Below are 15,310 nucleotides of genomic sequence, written 5' to 3'. Positions count from 1 at the left end.
AACGTACCACTTCCACACGGAGAGAGGGCAACATTTTTTTCACTATCATCTCTTCATGCAGTGTTAAAGTAATTTGGTGTTTTTCAATGTTTTGTGTCATTAGTGACCAGAATACTACATACTGTATCACTTGTATTTCTATATGTTTTTGACTAATAATAGACCATAGTCTACCACAAAAAAGCGATCATTTGTTAATTAATTTCAGAAAAAACGCGATATAATGAGGGAGTGATAATCGAACCACGGTATTACGAGGTACGACTGTACTCTTTTTCTTCCTGACATGGAAGTGCCATATCATGAGATTTGTGGTGTGTCAGTCTGTCAGTCAGGTGTGAGAACTTCATGAGATCTCCTGAATTTCTCACGTCAATTTAGATGTCCACGTATGGCAACTTGTCAGGTGCCAAGCGGTAATCTCTGCTTTTTCTTAAAAATGTCAGCCAGAAGGGGTTTTTTTGGAGGTGGAAAGGCGATTTATTCTCTTTAGCCTTTCTTCCTGGTTCTTAGGACTGCGTTGCTCTCGGAGATCACACAATTGAGAAGGTTACCAAAAAAAATAAAAGGAATATATTTGGTTACAGCGCTGGACTCTTAGCATCAATGAGGAAGATCAGAGAAGAGCCCAGAATGAAAGTACACAGACTATATGTAGCAGTTTCTTTTAAATTGTGTGATCATCGACTACAAAAACATACAAAGCCAAGTAAAACCAAAAAATACATTAAGTTAATACTTTGGGTGCTGACTAAGCGATAAATAGCATCATGTAGGATTTCACTTGTTTTGATGCCTCATTCCTAACTGTACGACTTCAGGGTCATTTAATTGAAGAGGTTTCATTGTACGAGTTGTGCATGTTTTTATATATTGACATTATTGTAATCTTCTTTTTTTTCAAGGAACTGGGATGATGTCAGGAAGAGCCGATGATCACCTTGAGTACCTGGTGAATACTTCCTTTAGCCACAATCTCGTTCAGACAAGCGTGAGTGTCTCAGAAACCTTGGATGTAACCAACAAATTACATGCAAAAGCCAATTACAAGATTGAAGCATCTAGTCCCCTTGGTCTCCACGCTCGTCTCTGCTATATTGCCCAGTCAACTTCCACTCTAGACTCAGTTGAAGTCAGTGGAGATGGCACCTTGGACGGAACACTGAAAATTGGTTCTTTCTATACCAACAGCTCCTATAGCAACAGCTACAGCCTGCATCAACTCAAGAAAAAAGGAAGTGGAGAGTCCATCCTGCATTTTCACTCACCATTTCTGCAAATTCACAACTCAATACGCGGAGTCTATGATAACTCAGAGCTGAAAATTGTCTCTGAAACAAATGCCCAGAAAGACATCCTCAATCATGTCGCTGAACTCAACTATAAGGACTCACAACTAACCCTTAAGTGCATTGGTGTTGCCAAAGCTGGGGGGAAATTGCTTAGTAACAAAGTTGATTTTGGTGTTTCCAGCCATACAGTTGTCCTCAGAGTTGAATCACAGGCAGATGATGAAACAAATCGGGCATACTCCCTTGTAACAGGCTCACTGAACTCAAGAAGGCTTGAAGTAAACTCAGATGGACTGCTCACAATTGATGCAGGTCAAGGATTGCACAAAGCATCTGTTGTGATTGACAAAAATTGTCTGACCACAAGTGGAACTAATAGTATTCAATATGGCTCTGTGACATTTGAGAATATCTTCAATGTTGCCATCGACGGTAATGGAGCATCACTGTCCTCCACGACTAAAACAATGGCTGAGGATGGTCGAGGTGAGCTCCATATTGAGAGTAATATCAATGCTAAGGAAGTCTCTTTGTATGGTGTCTTCAATGGTAATATTTTCAATGCTAGCACAAGAAATAATGTAAAGACTACACTGAACCGAAAAGCTTTCACCTTTACCAGCGATACCATGGCAGCACTGGGGCAGATGAAAACAGAAAACAGCTACGCACTGACCCTCACTCTGTGGACCCTTGCTTTACGCACCAAGACTGGGAACTTCCTCTGTGAAGAGATCTACTATAAGCAAGATACCCAGATTGATATGAAGCCATTTGTTATGAAAGCTGACGCGACATGCGTGTTCAAATTGTACGATGTCGGTTTCCAAAATGAAGGCCACATGAAGCTTGAGCCAGTTAAGGTGGGCCTGAGTGGAAGTACAAATGCCGCTTATGGAGAAGAACACAGCGTTAAGCACACATATGACATCAGCTATGAAGGCATGGCTGGTACAATAAAATGCCACACTTTTGGAAATGTGCTCGGTGCGCATCTGAGTCAAACCTGTGCACTGGAGTTTGCTGGACTTTCCGCCGCGTCTTATTATGAGTCAAAAGTAAATTCAGAGCCTCTACATTTTGACAGCATTATACGCACTGCGGTGCTACCTTTCAGCCTAAAAGTTGATGCCCTCATCAACGGTAATGCAGAGGTATATCTATATGGAAAGCACACGGGGCAACTGTATAGTAAGATGTTAGTTAAAGCTGAGCATTTAAGTCTTGCATACTCATATGACAGCAGAATGTCAACCACACATTCACATTCAAATGAGGAGTTAACCACTCACTTAGATAACAAACTTGACATTCTCCTAATGCCTCGTGATCAAGCTCTAATGTGGAAAATGAAATCTAAACTACACAATCACGCTTACAGCCAGGAGGTCAGTGCCTATAACAACCCGCAGAAGACTGGATTTAATTTTTCAGGACTGATGCGCACCGATGCTTTCAACCAATTGGACAGGAATGCTGTAGCAGTACCCGGAGTGGAAGAATTCTGTATAACTGGTTTTCTTGAATATGATAAGAAAAGTGGCTGTCGTGTAATTCTGACACCGTTCATTGACATTTTCCCCGCCACTTTTGAACAAATCAAAAATACATGTATACAGGCTTTGGAAAAATTCCAACAGTACATTAACAATCAAAATATTCATCAGGTAATATCTGACTTTCAAGCCCGGTTAGATCAGTTATCATTGCAAGTGAGTAGCCTGATGGGAGACATGGACTTTGAAAACAAAGTCAATGAAATGAAAGCAAAACTTGATTATTATACTGATGTGTTTTCCGTAACGCAGGATGACTTGGAGCTAATGGTAAACAACTTGAAAAGGGATTTGGAAAATAAGGTGCTAGTAATCGCTACCAGAATTAGAGACCTGATTTTTACTGTTAAAGAATATGCCAGGAAAAGACACTTTTCGGACAAAATAACAAATGTGTTCATGGTTACTGGAAATCATCTTCGTGCATTTAACGAGAAGTACTATATCCAGGAATCACTTCTTAAAGCCCTGCATACCATTGAGAACGGTGTTAAACAGATTGATTTAGAGAAGCTCACAGACAGCAGCACTGCTTGGCTGAGAGACTTCGATTCAAACTATGGAACTCTTGCGAAAATCAAAGAAATCCTGGCAAACATACAACATAAAATTGAGAATTTTGATGTCAAGATATTATCTCAGCAAATAAAAGAGTTCCTGCTTTCAATTGAGATGGGAATTGAGCAGCTGTCCTATCAAATTCCTAACACAGAGATTGCAAAAGTGATGGAATCTATGAACGATGTTGTTGTCAACTGGATTGATGAATATGAACTCCCCAACAAACTCAATGCAGTTCATTCCTACATCAGGGATCACATTTCAAAATATGGCCTGAGTAAAGAGCTTAAAGAAATACTTGATCAGGCTGTAGTTTTCATCAAAAAGCTTAAAATAGAAGACACTGTGCAGTCAGTGTTAAATACTTTGAAAGAAATCAACTTTGAATTTGTTCAAGATGAAATTCTACAATTTCTGCAAAGTGTGACACGTCATCTCAGGGCAACCGATTTAGAGAAGAGCTTGGAAGAAGTTAATGAGCACGTTTCTTCAGCCCTGAAGTCACTGGAGGAATTTGACTACAATACATTTGTTGATGCGTGCAACAAGAACATTTCAGAGTTAACGGCTTTCGTGAATGAGAGAATAAAAGCATATGAGATTGTGTCAAAGCTTGAAGCTGTTAGAGAGTTTGTCAGAAAGATTCAAAGTGCGTTTTTTAAATTAATCAACAAACTCCAAAACACAAAAGTGGGTGACTCTCTGAGGAAACTAAAGCATGTGATGGACAATATATTTTACAATGACATAATAATGACAGTTCAGGATGTCCTTGAAGACATCAGACAGAGAATTCTTGACATGGATATCCAAGAAGAAGTGTACATTTACCTCCAAAGAGCAAGCCAATCCTACAGCAATATTGTTGCCTTTATATCTGCGAAGATCAACCGACTGATAGAGGAAATGAACAAAATGGTGAGGGACAATGAAATCCTCGGTCAGATAAAGCAAACCATTGATGGAGTTTTAGATAAGCTGAATAAAGCTGAGCTACATTTCCCCTCTTTTACTGTGCCTTTTACAGACCTAGTCATTCCTGCATTTGGAATAGACCTGAAAAAACTGCATGAAATGACCATTCCAGCAGAAATCTCTATCCCAGAGTTCAATGTTCTTGGCTCAATCACAGTCCCTGCCTTTACAGTATCATTTGATGAGCTCAAAGCGCAAATCATTGCAACAATAGATGACATAAAAGGATTTGAAATCCCCGGCATTGATGTTGAGGGTATTTTTGGAGACTTAAAAGTCCTTTACATATTTGCATTACCAGATGTTACCTTCCCAGAAATAACACTTTCGGAAATCCAAATTCCAAACATCAGCATCCCCAAATTACACATGAAGGACTTTGAAGTCACAGCATTTCCAATGCCAGCAATCAGACTGCCTGACGTTCCTAATAACATTTGTGTCCCGGGGTTTGGAAAATTCCAAGGTGGATTTCAAGTGAGCTCTCCTGTGTATACTATTGTTTCTTCAGTAAAGTTCGAGAATGCAACGTCCACTCCAGAAAACCCTCAGTTTACAGCCACTATTACTTCTCGTGCCACATCAGATGTCCAGCTCCTGGAATATACCCTGGAAGCAATGGCTCAGTTGGAGGCACCCGGAATGCAGGAGCTAAAATTCACAGAAACTCTGAAAGCTTCACATTTGGCTTTCTCCATTGATCATGATGCATCTTTGGTACTTGGAAGTTCTTTTGCTGAGGCCTCTGCAAAAACTGCATCCAAGGCAACAACTTCAATGTACACAGCAGACTTGGCCAACCATTTGACAGTCTCACTGAGGAGTGGCGTCTCAGTAAATACAAGCACGACCTACAATCACAATTTGGACACACCGTCAATAGGAATTTCAAGTCAGGCATCAGTGAAACATGACATGGCAGCGACAGCTGAATCTGGCAGAATTACGTTGAGTAGTAAAACAGCTGGTCAAGGAAAGTGGTCCATCAAGAACTACTCTGATGAAGGCACACATGAAAGTGATTTAGAAATCAATGTCAGTTTCAGCGCTGCCAAGTTTACTTTCGTAGGCGATACAGATTGTACATTATTCAAGTTCAAGCAAATGATGAAAGCTGAATCGGTTACCCTTATACGTATTGTTGTGGAAGCAAAATGTGAAGCTGAAGCTCCATTTTTGAAAAAGAGTGTCATTGCGGCTCATGGAGAAGCCCATGTTGAGGACTTGAAAGTTGCACTGACAGCCCATCATGATTCAGAACTCAGCGGAAGAGCGACTGGTTCCATTTCCAACTCTCTGGATTTTGTGGCCCATCCATTTGCGGCTGTTGTTGATGTGAAGAATAAAGCAAAATTAAAGATGCGCTTCCCCCTGAAACTTACTGGCAATGTGTATCTCCAGCATGACTACGGTGTCAAGGTCAGTTCCGAGAAGCAACAGACTTACTGGATTGGTTTGGTCAGATTCAACCAATACAAGTGTAATCACAACATTGCTGCAAAAAATGATTTCATGAACGTTACCTTCAACTTACAGGCTCATGGAGAAGCCAATGTGGACTTTTTGACTGTTCCTCTCTCAGTACCAATGATGACTGTACCTTTTCTGGGAATTACAACTCCTGAAGTTCGAGACTTTTCTCTGTGGGAGAATGCTGGATTCAAAACCTTGCTGACCACTCCTCAACAATCATTTGATACAAACGTGTCGCTTACTTACAGCAAGAACCCTCATGTACAGTAGCTTTGAATTGAGTATAGAACCAATATAGAGTGCCGTTAATGACCGTGCCAACACAATAGTCGTCCCACACTACATCGTGGTTCAAACATCGCTCCCTCACTCTATCACAGTTTTTTGAAAATGTATTAATTAATAAATGATTGCTGTTTCATGGTTGAATAATATCCTATTATTAGTCAAAAATATTGAAACACAAGTTATATGTAGTATTCCTAGGCGTCAGTAATGTTACATTAATGAGACATGACATTATATTGCATTACCTTCACGGTGTATGTAATCAGCCATGGCATGTCCGTTCTCCCATTCCGTGTGGAAGTGATACGTTTTTTTCTTCTTAGTTTGCCCTTCCTCCCCACTCTGAAACACTTTCTTAACGTTAGAATAAGTACACTGGAGAGGCTAACTAGTTAGCTCGGTAGCTTGGTATGCTATTGTGGCTGTCTTTTATGTCCCTGCAGTGATCCCGTAGCCTGCACAATGTGGTGTAAACAAAGAATAATAGGAGTGTAAAGGTGACTATAGGGCTGTTATTTCATGTCTACAGGGCTCTAACAATGTTAAAAGCCGTATTTACAAATTCATAAACAGGTTTTCTATGCCTGCCTTCAAGTCTGTTTATAGCAACATCCGTTGCACTCTGCACCATTGTGAAGGTTCCCTCCCCCATCTGTATTGTCTTAACTGCCAAGGTGGGCAAAAATGACTTTAAATGAGTAACCTTGCTGAATTCCATGTGCATTTCCATCTAGATCTTCTTACAGTATGACCTTGCTGCTAAGAAAGACATATTTATGGCACATAACCTACACTTGTGATGCTACATAACATTTTACATTGCTAGATCAAAGCCATTGATTGGCTCGTATCGTATTTTATTTTTTCTATGTCCCCGTGGACAATGCAATATTTAAATTGGAAAACGGTCTTCTGAGTGTGAACTGTCACTTGATGCACAATGATGTTTTTTTTTCCACAAAACATGTTTACATGGTTTTGATTATATTTGAAGTCAAAGTGTTTTCCAATAGTTTCTTTTGTTTAGATATTTTGCGCTATTGACTTTATTTTGCTCATACAAATGTATGTAATACAAGGGAATAGAAGAACAATGTTATTATTTTGTGATATTGCTCCGTTGTCTTACATTGTTGTATTTATATATTTCTAAATTGTCCACAATAAATTTCTAACTTGGTCATATTTTTTGTTTGGTCCCGTTATTCTGATTATAATCCTGATCACCAAATTAATGACATAATCACAAACTCACTTGAGGATCTTGAACAATTTCAAGTAAATTGTATCAGCAATAGTGTCCCTGTATTTACTTAGCATTGAAACGATACCAAAATTGATGGATGCACTGCCATGTCCAAATAATTTAAAAGAAACTTCAAAACGGTCTATGAAATTCAGTTTTCAATTCAGTTTTTTTATACAGCGCCAAATTAACGGTTGTCTCATGACACTTGACACACGAGGCTCACACTCTTAAATGAAAACAGAGAACCAACTGAAACCCCACATGAGCAAGCAGGAAAAACTCCCTCTGGGGAAGAACCCTTCAACAGAACCCAGGCTCTATGTTCTACCTGTTGTTCTACGTTGCCATCTAGTGGCCGACTTTTTAACTACAAATTCTTTTAAAGTTGAGCAGATGGCCCAAATCTGTAAGATTTATGTTTTTACCTTTTACATTTATTTTACCACCATAGTGTGTGTGTGTGTGTGTGTGTGTGTGTGTGTGTGTGTTTTGTGTCAGTGAATTAAATGTACGTTAATTAAATGCAAAAATCAGTTCATCAATTGATGCAATACATCATTGGACAAATTTGCCCAATATTTCAGAAACGAATGCAGCTTTGCACCATTGAAACAAATCAAAGAGTTATTATTTATTTGTATATGTTTATTTTGAATCGCCTATACATACAGTACATATTTAAATATAATAAATACATACTGTACGTACAGTATCTCTACTTTAGCCATGGTAGCACTCCACTCCGGTAGGCGGCAGAAATGCTCCCATCAAGTTGGGTGCCGGCTGATGACTCCAAAAGACGAAGTACACATTTCGTCACAGGAAATAAACAAATGGATGACATACATACCGGCGGTAAGTTGAAGGAACCTGCTTCTTCAACTTTTTAGTCTTGTAGAGCGGTTAGAAGATGATGACTTATCAAGCGGAGCCTGCGCCTACCAACAGAAGTGCGTCGAAGACATTTTGTAAAATCTCATAACAATTAACATTTATTCATGACGTAAGGTGGAATCAGGCTATTTTATAGTCAAATACGCCGACATAATCAAGTGGAGCGTCAAGTTCAGAATAAACATACTGGTTTACTCTCACTGAGAGTAAATACTGGTATTATTGTTCCAATCTTATCAGCAGTACTCTCACCTTTGACGTGGAGCCGTCCTTTGGACCTGCTGCCACTGCCAAACATGACCAGTTATGGTGAAATATACTATTTTCCAATTAATAGTACGATTTGTTTCTCCTTTTCTAAGATGATGGAATGGAAGAGACAGTGAGAGACATCAAGGATGGAACTAAAACAGATTTTATCTACTGCTGTGGAGCCATCACAGAGGTTCTTAGATGCGGTCCTTCTCACTTGCACAATGGACACAAATTGCTTTTTCTTGTCATTCCCGGTGAGTAGGAATCTAGTTATTGGTGCTTTCATCAATTTTTAAAGTCATCGGCCACCGCACGTTCAAATATGTGCAAAATACTAAATGTATGGTGTATCTCTTCCGTACAGGTAACCCTGGGGTAGTGGGCTTCTACAGAACCTTCCTCCAAACACTTTGTAGCATGTTTGGCAACCGCCACCCGGTGTGGGCTGTGAGCCATGCAGGCCACTGTGAGCCCCCTGCATCCATGGACATGGTGGAAGGTAAAACCTGCGCACAAATTCATGACTTCATTAGCACAGGTGGTTATACATTCTCGTTTTTTTTGTTTTGTTGTCTGGTCAAAAGGTTTTATTCTGTTGATACGTTTATTGCCTGTGGTGGACACACATTTGTTTTCACATCTTATTCCAATCCGCATAAACTGAATAAGTGTGTTTTGTGTTTTGCCAGAACATTAACATAATGTTGATATCCACAACTCTTTCTATTAAAACATCTGCATCTTGTATTTCAGCATGCATTTCTTTCTACACTCCAACTTTCATCACTACGGAGCCACTGTGGCAAAAAGAAAGGAGAGTTGTGTTTTATTCATTGAAATTGTACTTTATTTACAAAGCAGATCTCCACTCAATGTGGTCACTGCATGCCTTTATGCCATTTTGTGGTGGCTTGTCATTAAAAACAGGCATCATGTCTGAATTGAACAGTTAAACAATACTAAGAGTTGGAGCAACTATGCTTTGACCCTTTGGTGATCTACTCAACATCAGCAAGTGTTTGTCACACTTACGTGTTTCAGATCATCAAACAAATGTAAATATTAGTCAATGACAACACAACTGAAAACAAAATACAGTTTTTAAATGAAACATTTGATTATTAACTATGTTGGGTTATAGGAGTGTAAAGGTGACAACTATTTCATGTCTTGAGGGCTCTAATAATGTTAAAATCCATATTTAGAAGGTTGTAAACAAAACAACTACAAAAGTATTAAAGTTATAAATAAACAATTCTTCTTTTGTGGTAATTGGTTTATCACGTCGGGTTTGGAACCGATTAACCGCGATAAATGAGGGATTACTGTACAGTTATTGACCCAGTGTATTAACACATTGGGCTTAAAATCACCCAAAAACGTAAAATCGAAGTGGGTAAAAATGAGTTTGTTTGGGTTTTTTTTAACTGCGAAAATGCATTTCGAACCAAAGAATACAAACACAAAAAGTGTAATTCAAAAATGTATGTACACATTTAACAAACAACAAAGTTAGATACAGTGAAATCCAATCATTTACCGTCAAAGGCAGGCAAGTTCTCAGGCAGTTACTGTTTACGATCTACTCAACAAATAATGTGTCCCATTTCCACAAACTTTGTGTCCACCTAAAATATAAATGTAAATAACATCAATAAACATGAAGGCAATCAAGTAGGCCTTTCACTGGCATGACGTGCGTCTCCAGTCAGTTGGCCACATGATGGCAGTGTTTACTAACCCCCTCTCTCCCCCATGCCAATGGCCATGGCGAATATTATTGATCATAAAGCTGGAGCGTTGCTAGCTGAGTGTCTGCCTAACATGATGCTGCGCCACCTGAACCTCGACGCATGAATTTTACGCCCAGACGAGGTCATTGACTCCTGGATGTTTTACGTGTCTGTTGTTTCTTGAAAAACTAACGATCCCACTTCTACAGTATCACAGTAGATACAGACATAGTAGTTTTACGTGTTTAATTTATTCATTTTATTTATTTATTTTACAGATGCCTCCTCAGCAGGTGACAGGGACGTGTTTGGTCTCAATGGTCAGATAGAACACAAACTGACCTTCATCAGGAAGTACGTCCCAAAGGAGATGAACCCTGTCCTCGTGGGTCACTCCATTGGTTGCTACATCATTTTAGAGATCATGAAGAGAGACCCCAGTCTCAAGGTACAGTATAGTATGTACGTCCTGTTTGGATGTAAAGGTATAAAGGATGTAAAGGTATAAGTACGTCTTTGGTATTGAATGAGTAAATCAGCTACAAATGGGTTGTCTAATAACGAATCGTAAGAAAACTGAAACTTGTACGAGAACCGAGGTAAAATTTTGCCATAAATCTTCGTCAGTTGCAAGGGTCTTTCTAAAACTGCCAGGTACGAAAACTGAAACTAGGTCAGTGTATGCTCCAGTTAGCATGTTTTTTGGTCAATGTTGAAAATCTGTGCCAAAATTTGCCTTGTTTTGCATACATTTTCTTACATTGTACAATATGGATTGTGTCGTATTCATGCACTGCGTGACTCCAACTGTGTTCTTATTGTAGGTTTATCACAAAACGCCCTTGTTAGCAGCTTGCTAAGACTCGAAAACAGGAACCGGAAGTCAGCTCCGTCACCCTTCTATGATGTCATCAGCGGTCGACTCTGTACTTCTTGCAGTTACGCCACAAGTCTCAAAAATGTTAACAAAAAAATACGGGTTACAAATATAATTTTCATGCATAAAACAACTCTAAATTAATATAAATAACGAATACGAGGGATAAATGAACATTTTAGGTTACTTTTATCTTTTTTGGAGATGTGATTGCTGGCAAAGACATGATGTGGCAGAGAGATTAACACGAACACCACCTTTGTGTTTTCCCTGAATTCAATAGTGTTTCTAACCTTCTTTATCAAGATGCTGGCACTTGCAACTTTCTTGGCTCCATTTTGGGTTATTTTGCAGCTTTGATCAAAAGAAAAGCAGACTTGAGGTGAGAAACACTACTGAATTCAAGAAATAACTCATTTACTTCTTGATGCATCTGGGGTATCATTTTATCGATGATACCGTGGCGGCTAGGCATAATATAGCGAGGCTGCTCAATGAAGTGTTGCTCCCCACCGACAGGGGCTGACTCTTTTTTTTTGCTGTGGGAGTTTCTCACACTTTGCAACTGTTTCGGACTGCCTTGGTTGTTTAAGAGAGCCTCGGTTTTGCGGCAAGTACAGTATTTTGTGATGCTGCCCAAATACGCTATGAGGTAAATTGTATTAAACTTCCCTGGTTCTGTGCCACCACGGGAAACTTGTGTATAACAGGTTTTATACTCAGCTGCTACATCTTTTTCGGACTGTAATGAAAAATACTGCCACATGGCCGACATCGCTACTACTCCTTGCTATTAACACATTAGCGCATGCTGTGATCACGTGGGCTGGCGCTGCTGGCGCTGGCTTGCCTAAATTAAGCATTTTCAAGCATTAAAATGGCTAAATGAACTAAAATACAAATATAAGGCATTCAGAAGACGCATGCACAGATGTTGACATGTCGTATTCTACACTGGTCACTAGGTGTCAGTAATATTACTGTGATGTTTGGTGAGACACACTAGCGCCAGACTTGATCGCCGGAACAACAGGCTTTTATTGCAGATTAGAATAGTCTCACAACAGGCACAATAATAACATAATAATAACACGGGCTACTACTGTTGATGCTATAACCCACTCCAACCATCACCCAGCTCCCCTAGGGAACACATTTACAGCAACGTACAGAAGTGCGAGTCTTATTTATGTCTTGAATGGCTTATTTTCTGTTATTATGTGTACTGTGTTGAGTAATACGAATATAAAGGTGACTTTTGGGGTGTTATTGCATGTCTAGAAGGCTCTAATAATGTTATAAAACATTTAGAAGGTCATCAAAAGCTTTTCTATGCTCTTTACAAATATTTGATTAACAAATAAGGAATCCTACTTTGTGGAAATTGACTGTAGTATCTGAGACTGCATTATCTGACATGTGTGAGGCACTGATGGCGAGAGTTCTACCAGCAGCCTGAACAGTAAACAATCGTATATCAGTTGGGACTGTTAGACACGCCAGTAAATCAGCTGCAATTATACCTCACATACACACACATAGGTAGACCTGGGAAGATAATCCCACTGGTGCCCCGAGCATCCTTTAGACTTGCCAGACATGGACGGTGTTTTGGAAAATGTCCAAAGTCGCAAAGATGCGAGACTGATTGGGGCCAAGATTCTATAGACTGGCAGTCATTGGTCAGCGTCAGATGATTTTTGACCATGTAAGGAAAGAGCCCAAACTTAAACCAACAGGCTGATGTAATAGTTTGCAAAACCTATTAAGTGTGACTGCTGGCTAGACTTACACTAGAAGTGCTTCTGATCTGACTGAGCCTTCTCACAGGCCGACCTGTTCATGAAGCTTGTAATAAAGTGCTCTTTATTCAGCTTCTTTATCACATCATCATCATCATCTCATATTGAATATTCATCATGACTTATCATTGTTCGGCCTGGAAACAGTTCACCGCGATCAACGAGGGATTCCTGTAATCCGATACTTGTTTTATTTGCTGATATCAGACTAATATGCAATATCAATTTGAGATCGGGACACCCCTAATCATGGTGATTCAATGCCAGAGCTTGCGCTTACGTATTTGCATATGCCTAGAAATGGCTCTAAAAGACTTCCCAACTTCAATTCTTTGTTGATCTTCACTGAGTTCCTAGGACTTTCACATTGTTCTGAGTATTGGCCAATCCAGTGTCAGACAAATTGTGTTATTCTGAGAAACTATCAGATCCTGTCAATCCTGATCACTCAGGAGTTAATAGGGATTGGCCTTGTCAATTAAAATACATTCTGCAGCTTTCAGCACCACTTATTAAAATATTTATGCAAAGATGGGTAAATGTGAGTGTATATCTACTTTTGACCGCAACTGTAATGTTTTTCATACAGGTTCTGAAGGCTGTCATGCTTTTTCCCACTATCGAACGCATGGCTCTGACTCCTCAAGGCAAAGTCATGACCCCTGTGCTGTGTCACATGCGGTACATGGCCTACCTGCCCATCTTCCTGCTCTCCCTGCTGCCAGAGGGACTCAAAAGAAGTCTGGTCAAACTGGTTTTTGGTGGCCTTCGCTCTTTGGATCCCTGTGTTGTCCAAGCTACTGTAGGCCTACTGAGTGGGGACTGTGCAGGTTATTCTCGTGATTGCATACCTACAATGTCTCTCTTTTAAGTTATTGAAAACTTTATAATTATTGCTGATTTTTTTTTTACCCCCTTACAAAGACATGAGAAGTTTTATGGTAGGTTTGATTTAACAGTAGGGCCGCAACTAACCATCGTTTTCATGCTTGGGTAATCTGAAGCTTGTTGTTTTGGTTATTCGGGTAATCTTTTAGGCCTGAGACCGAGTGTCCAAACTTTTTCCACAGAGGGCCACATACTGTAAAATCCAAGGGTGCAAGGGTCACTTTGACATTTTGTAAACCAACCCAGGTACAGTGATTGCCAAAGTTTTGAGAATGACACAAATATGAATTTTCACAAAATCTGCTGCCTCAGTTTTCATGACGGCAGTTTGCATATACAGTATTCCCTCGGTTATAGGTTCCCAAAATAGCTTGCAATAAGTGAAATCCGCGAAGTAGCCAACTATATTTTTGTACAATTATTATATGTTTTAAGGCTGTAAAACCCCTTACCATACACTTTACACACTTTTCTCAGACAGGAATTAACATGATCACATTTCTCTCTGGTTTAAACACTCTCAAAGTTCAAATTTCGATTCAATTTTAATGATCTATCAGCTAGCAATCATACAACATTCGTCCTGCACGAAGGCGATTGATTGACAATGGTCTACAGCCAATTGGAATGCAGAACACATTGGTCGGGTTCTCCCTTAGCCAATCAGGATTGTTGTAGAGCTATACATTCTGAGACAAACTGGACACGTCTTCAACTCTCACATGAGTATACAACACCCTCTACTGGTAGCAGTAGTAAATATAATAACAGACACGTGCAACAGAGCACCGATATATTGCTCTAATACACCACAAGGACGCAGAACACAATGCATGTTCATACGCTGTTTAAAAAAAAAAATGGACAGCTTAGAGTCGCCAATTAACAGAATGTGCATGTTTTTTATATGTGGGAGGATGCCGGAGTACCCGGAGGAAACATGCAAACTCCACACAGAGATGTCCAACAGAGATTCAAACCCAGAGCTCCAAATTTATTTATAACCTTTTATTTAATGTTTTTTTCCCAATTTTTGTTGATATTCTTACTCTGTTAGAATATACCTATCATTAATTTATGGACTGATCATGTCTTTGTAAAGGGATATACTTACAAAATCATTTAATAGTAATGGTAATGGTTAATGTCAAACATGCAAAACAGTTTACCTAGCAGTACGTCACACGTTTACACTTGCACAATTCAACATGTTCGAAAAGGAGTTGGAAGAAGCTGAGTTTATTTAATCCTACCCTTTCTCCTTTTTTCAGCAGTCACTGATAGTTGTTCACTGCCTTTGTTTATCATGTACCATTTTACCAATTTTCTGGTGAATGAAAAGGATGAAAATATTTGTAAGTGCAGTTGTTTGAGCTTAGGGGTAACTTGTTCAGTGATATACAGTACATCTGTGTAGGCTCTCAGTCGTACAGGAGTTGTCCATCGAGGAAAAGGCTTTTTGAGACG

The 15,310-nt window shown here is 39.5% G+C and overlaps 1 protein-coding gene across 4 annotated transcripts in view; it reads left to right on the top strand.

Moving 5' to 3' along the window:
* The window catches only part of apoba (apolipoprotein Ba), a 35,838-nt gene extending 26,796 nt beyond the window's left edge, over positions 1–9,042 (top strand). For 3 of the 4 annotated variants that reach the window (XM_054795472.1, XM_054795473.1, XM_054795474.1), the window contains one exon: positions 906–7,338. In XM_054795472.1, the coding sequence (XP_054651447.1) occupies positions 906–6,127 (5,222 nt within the window). In that variant the 3' untranslated portion in view covers positions 6,128–7,338. Of the gene's footprint in view, positions 1–905; positions 7,339–8,650; positions 8,798–8,907 lie in introns of those variants that run through there. The other variant, XM_054795476.1, reaches the window with a different exon arrangement.
* The last annotated feature ends 6,268 nt before the right edge of the window (positions 9,043–15,310 follow it).

Source organism: Dunckerocampus dactyliophorus, chromosome 13 (genome assembly GCF_027744805.1).
Source record: "Dunckerocampus dactyliophorus isolate RoL2022-P2 chromosome 13, RoL_Ddac_1.1, whole genome shotgun sequence".
Taxonomy (NCBI): Eukaryota; Metazoa; Chordata; class Actinopteri; order Syngnathiformes; family Syngnathidae; genus Dunckerocampus; species Dunckerocampus dactyliophorus.
Note: the sequence above shows the minus strand (reverse complement) of the source record. Positions and strands in the feature narration are given on the sequence as shown.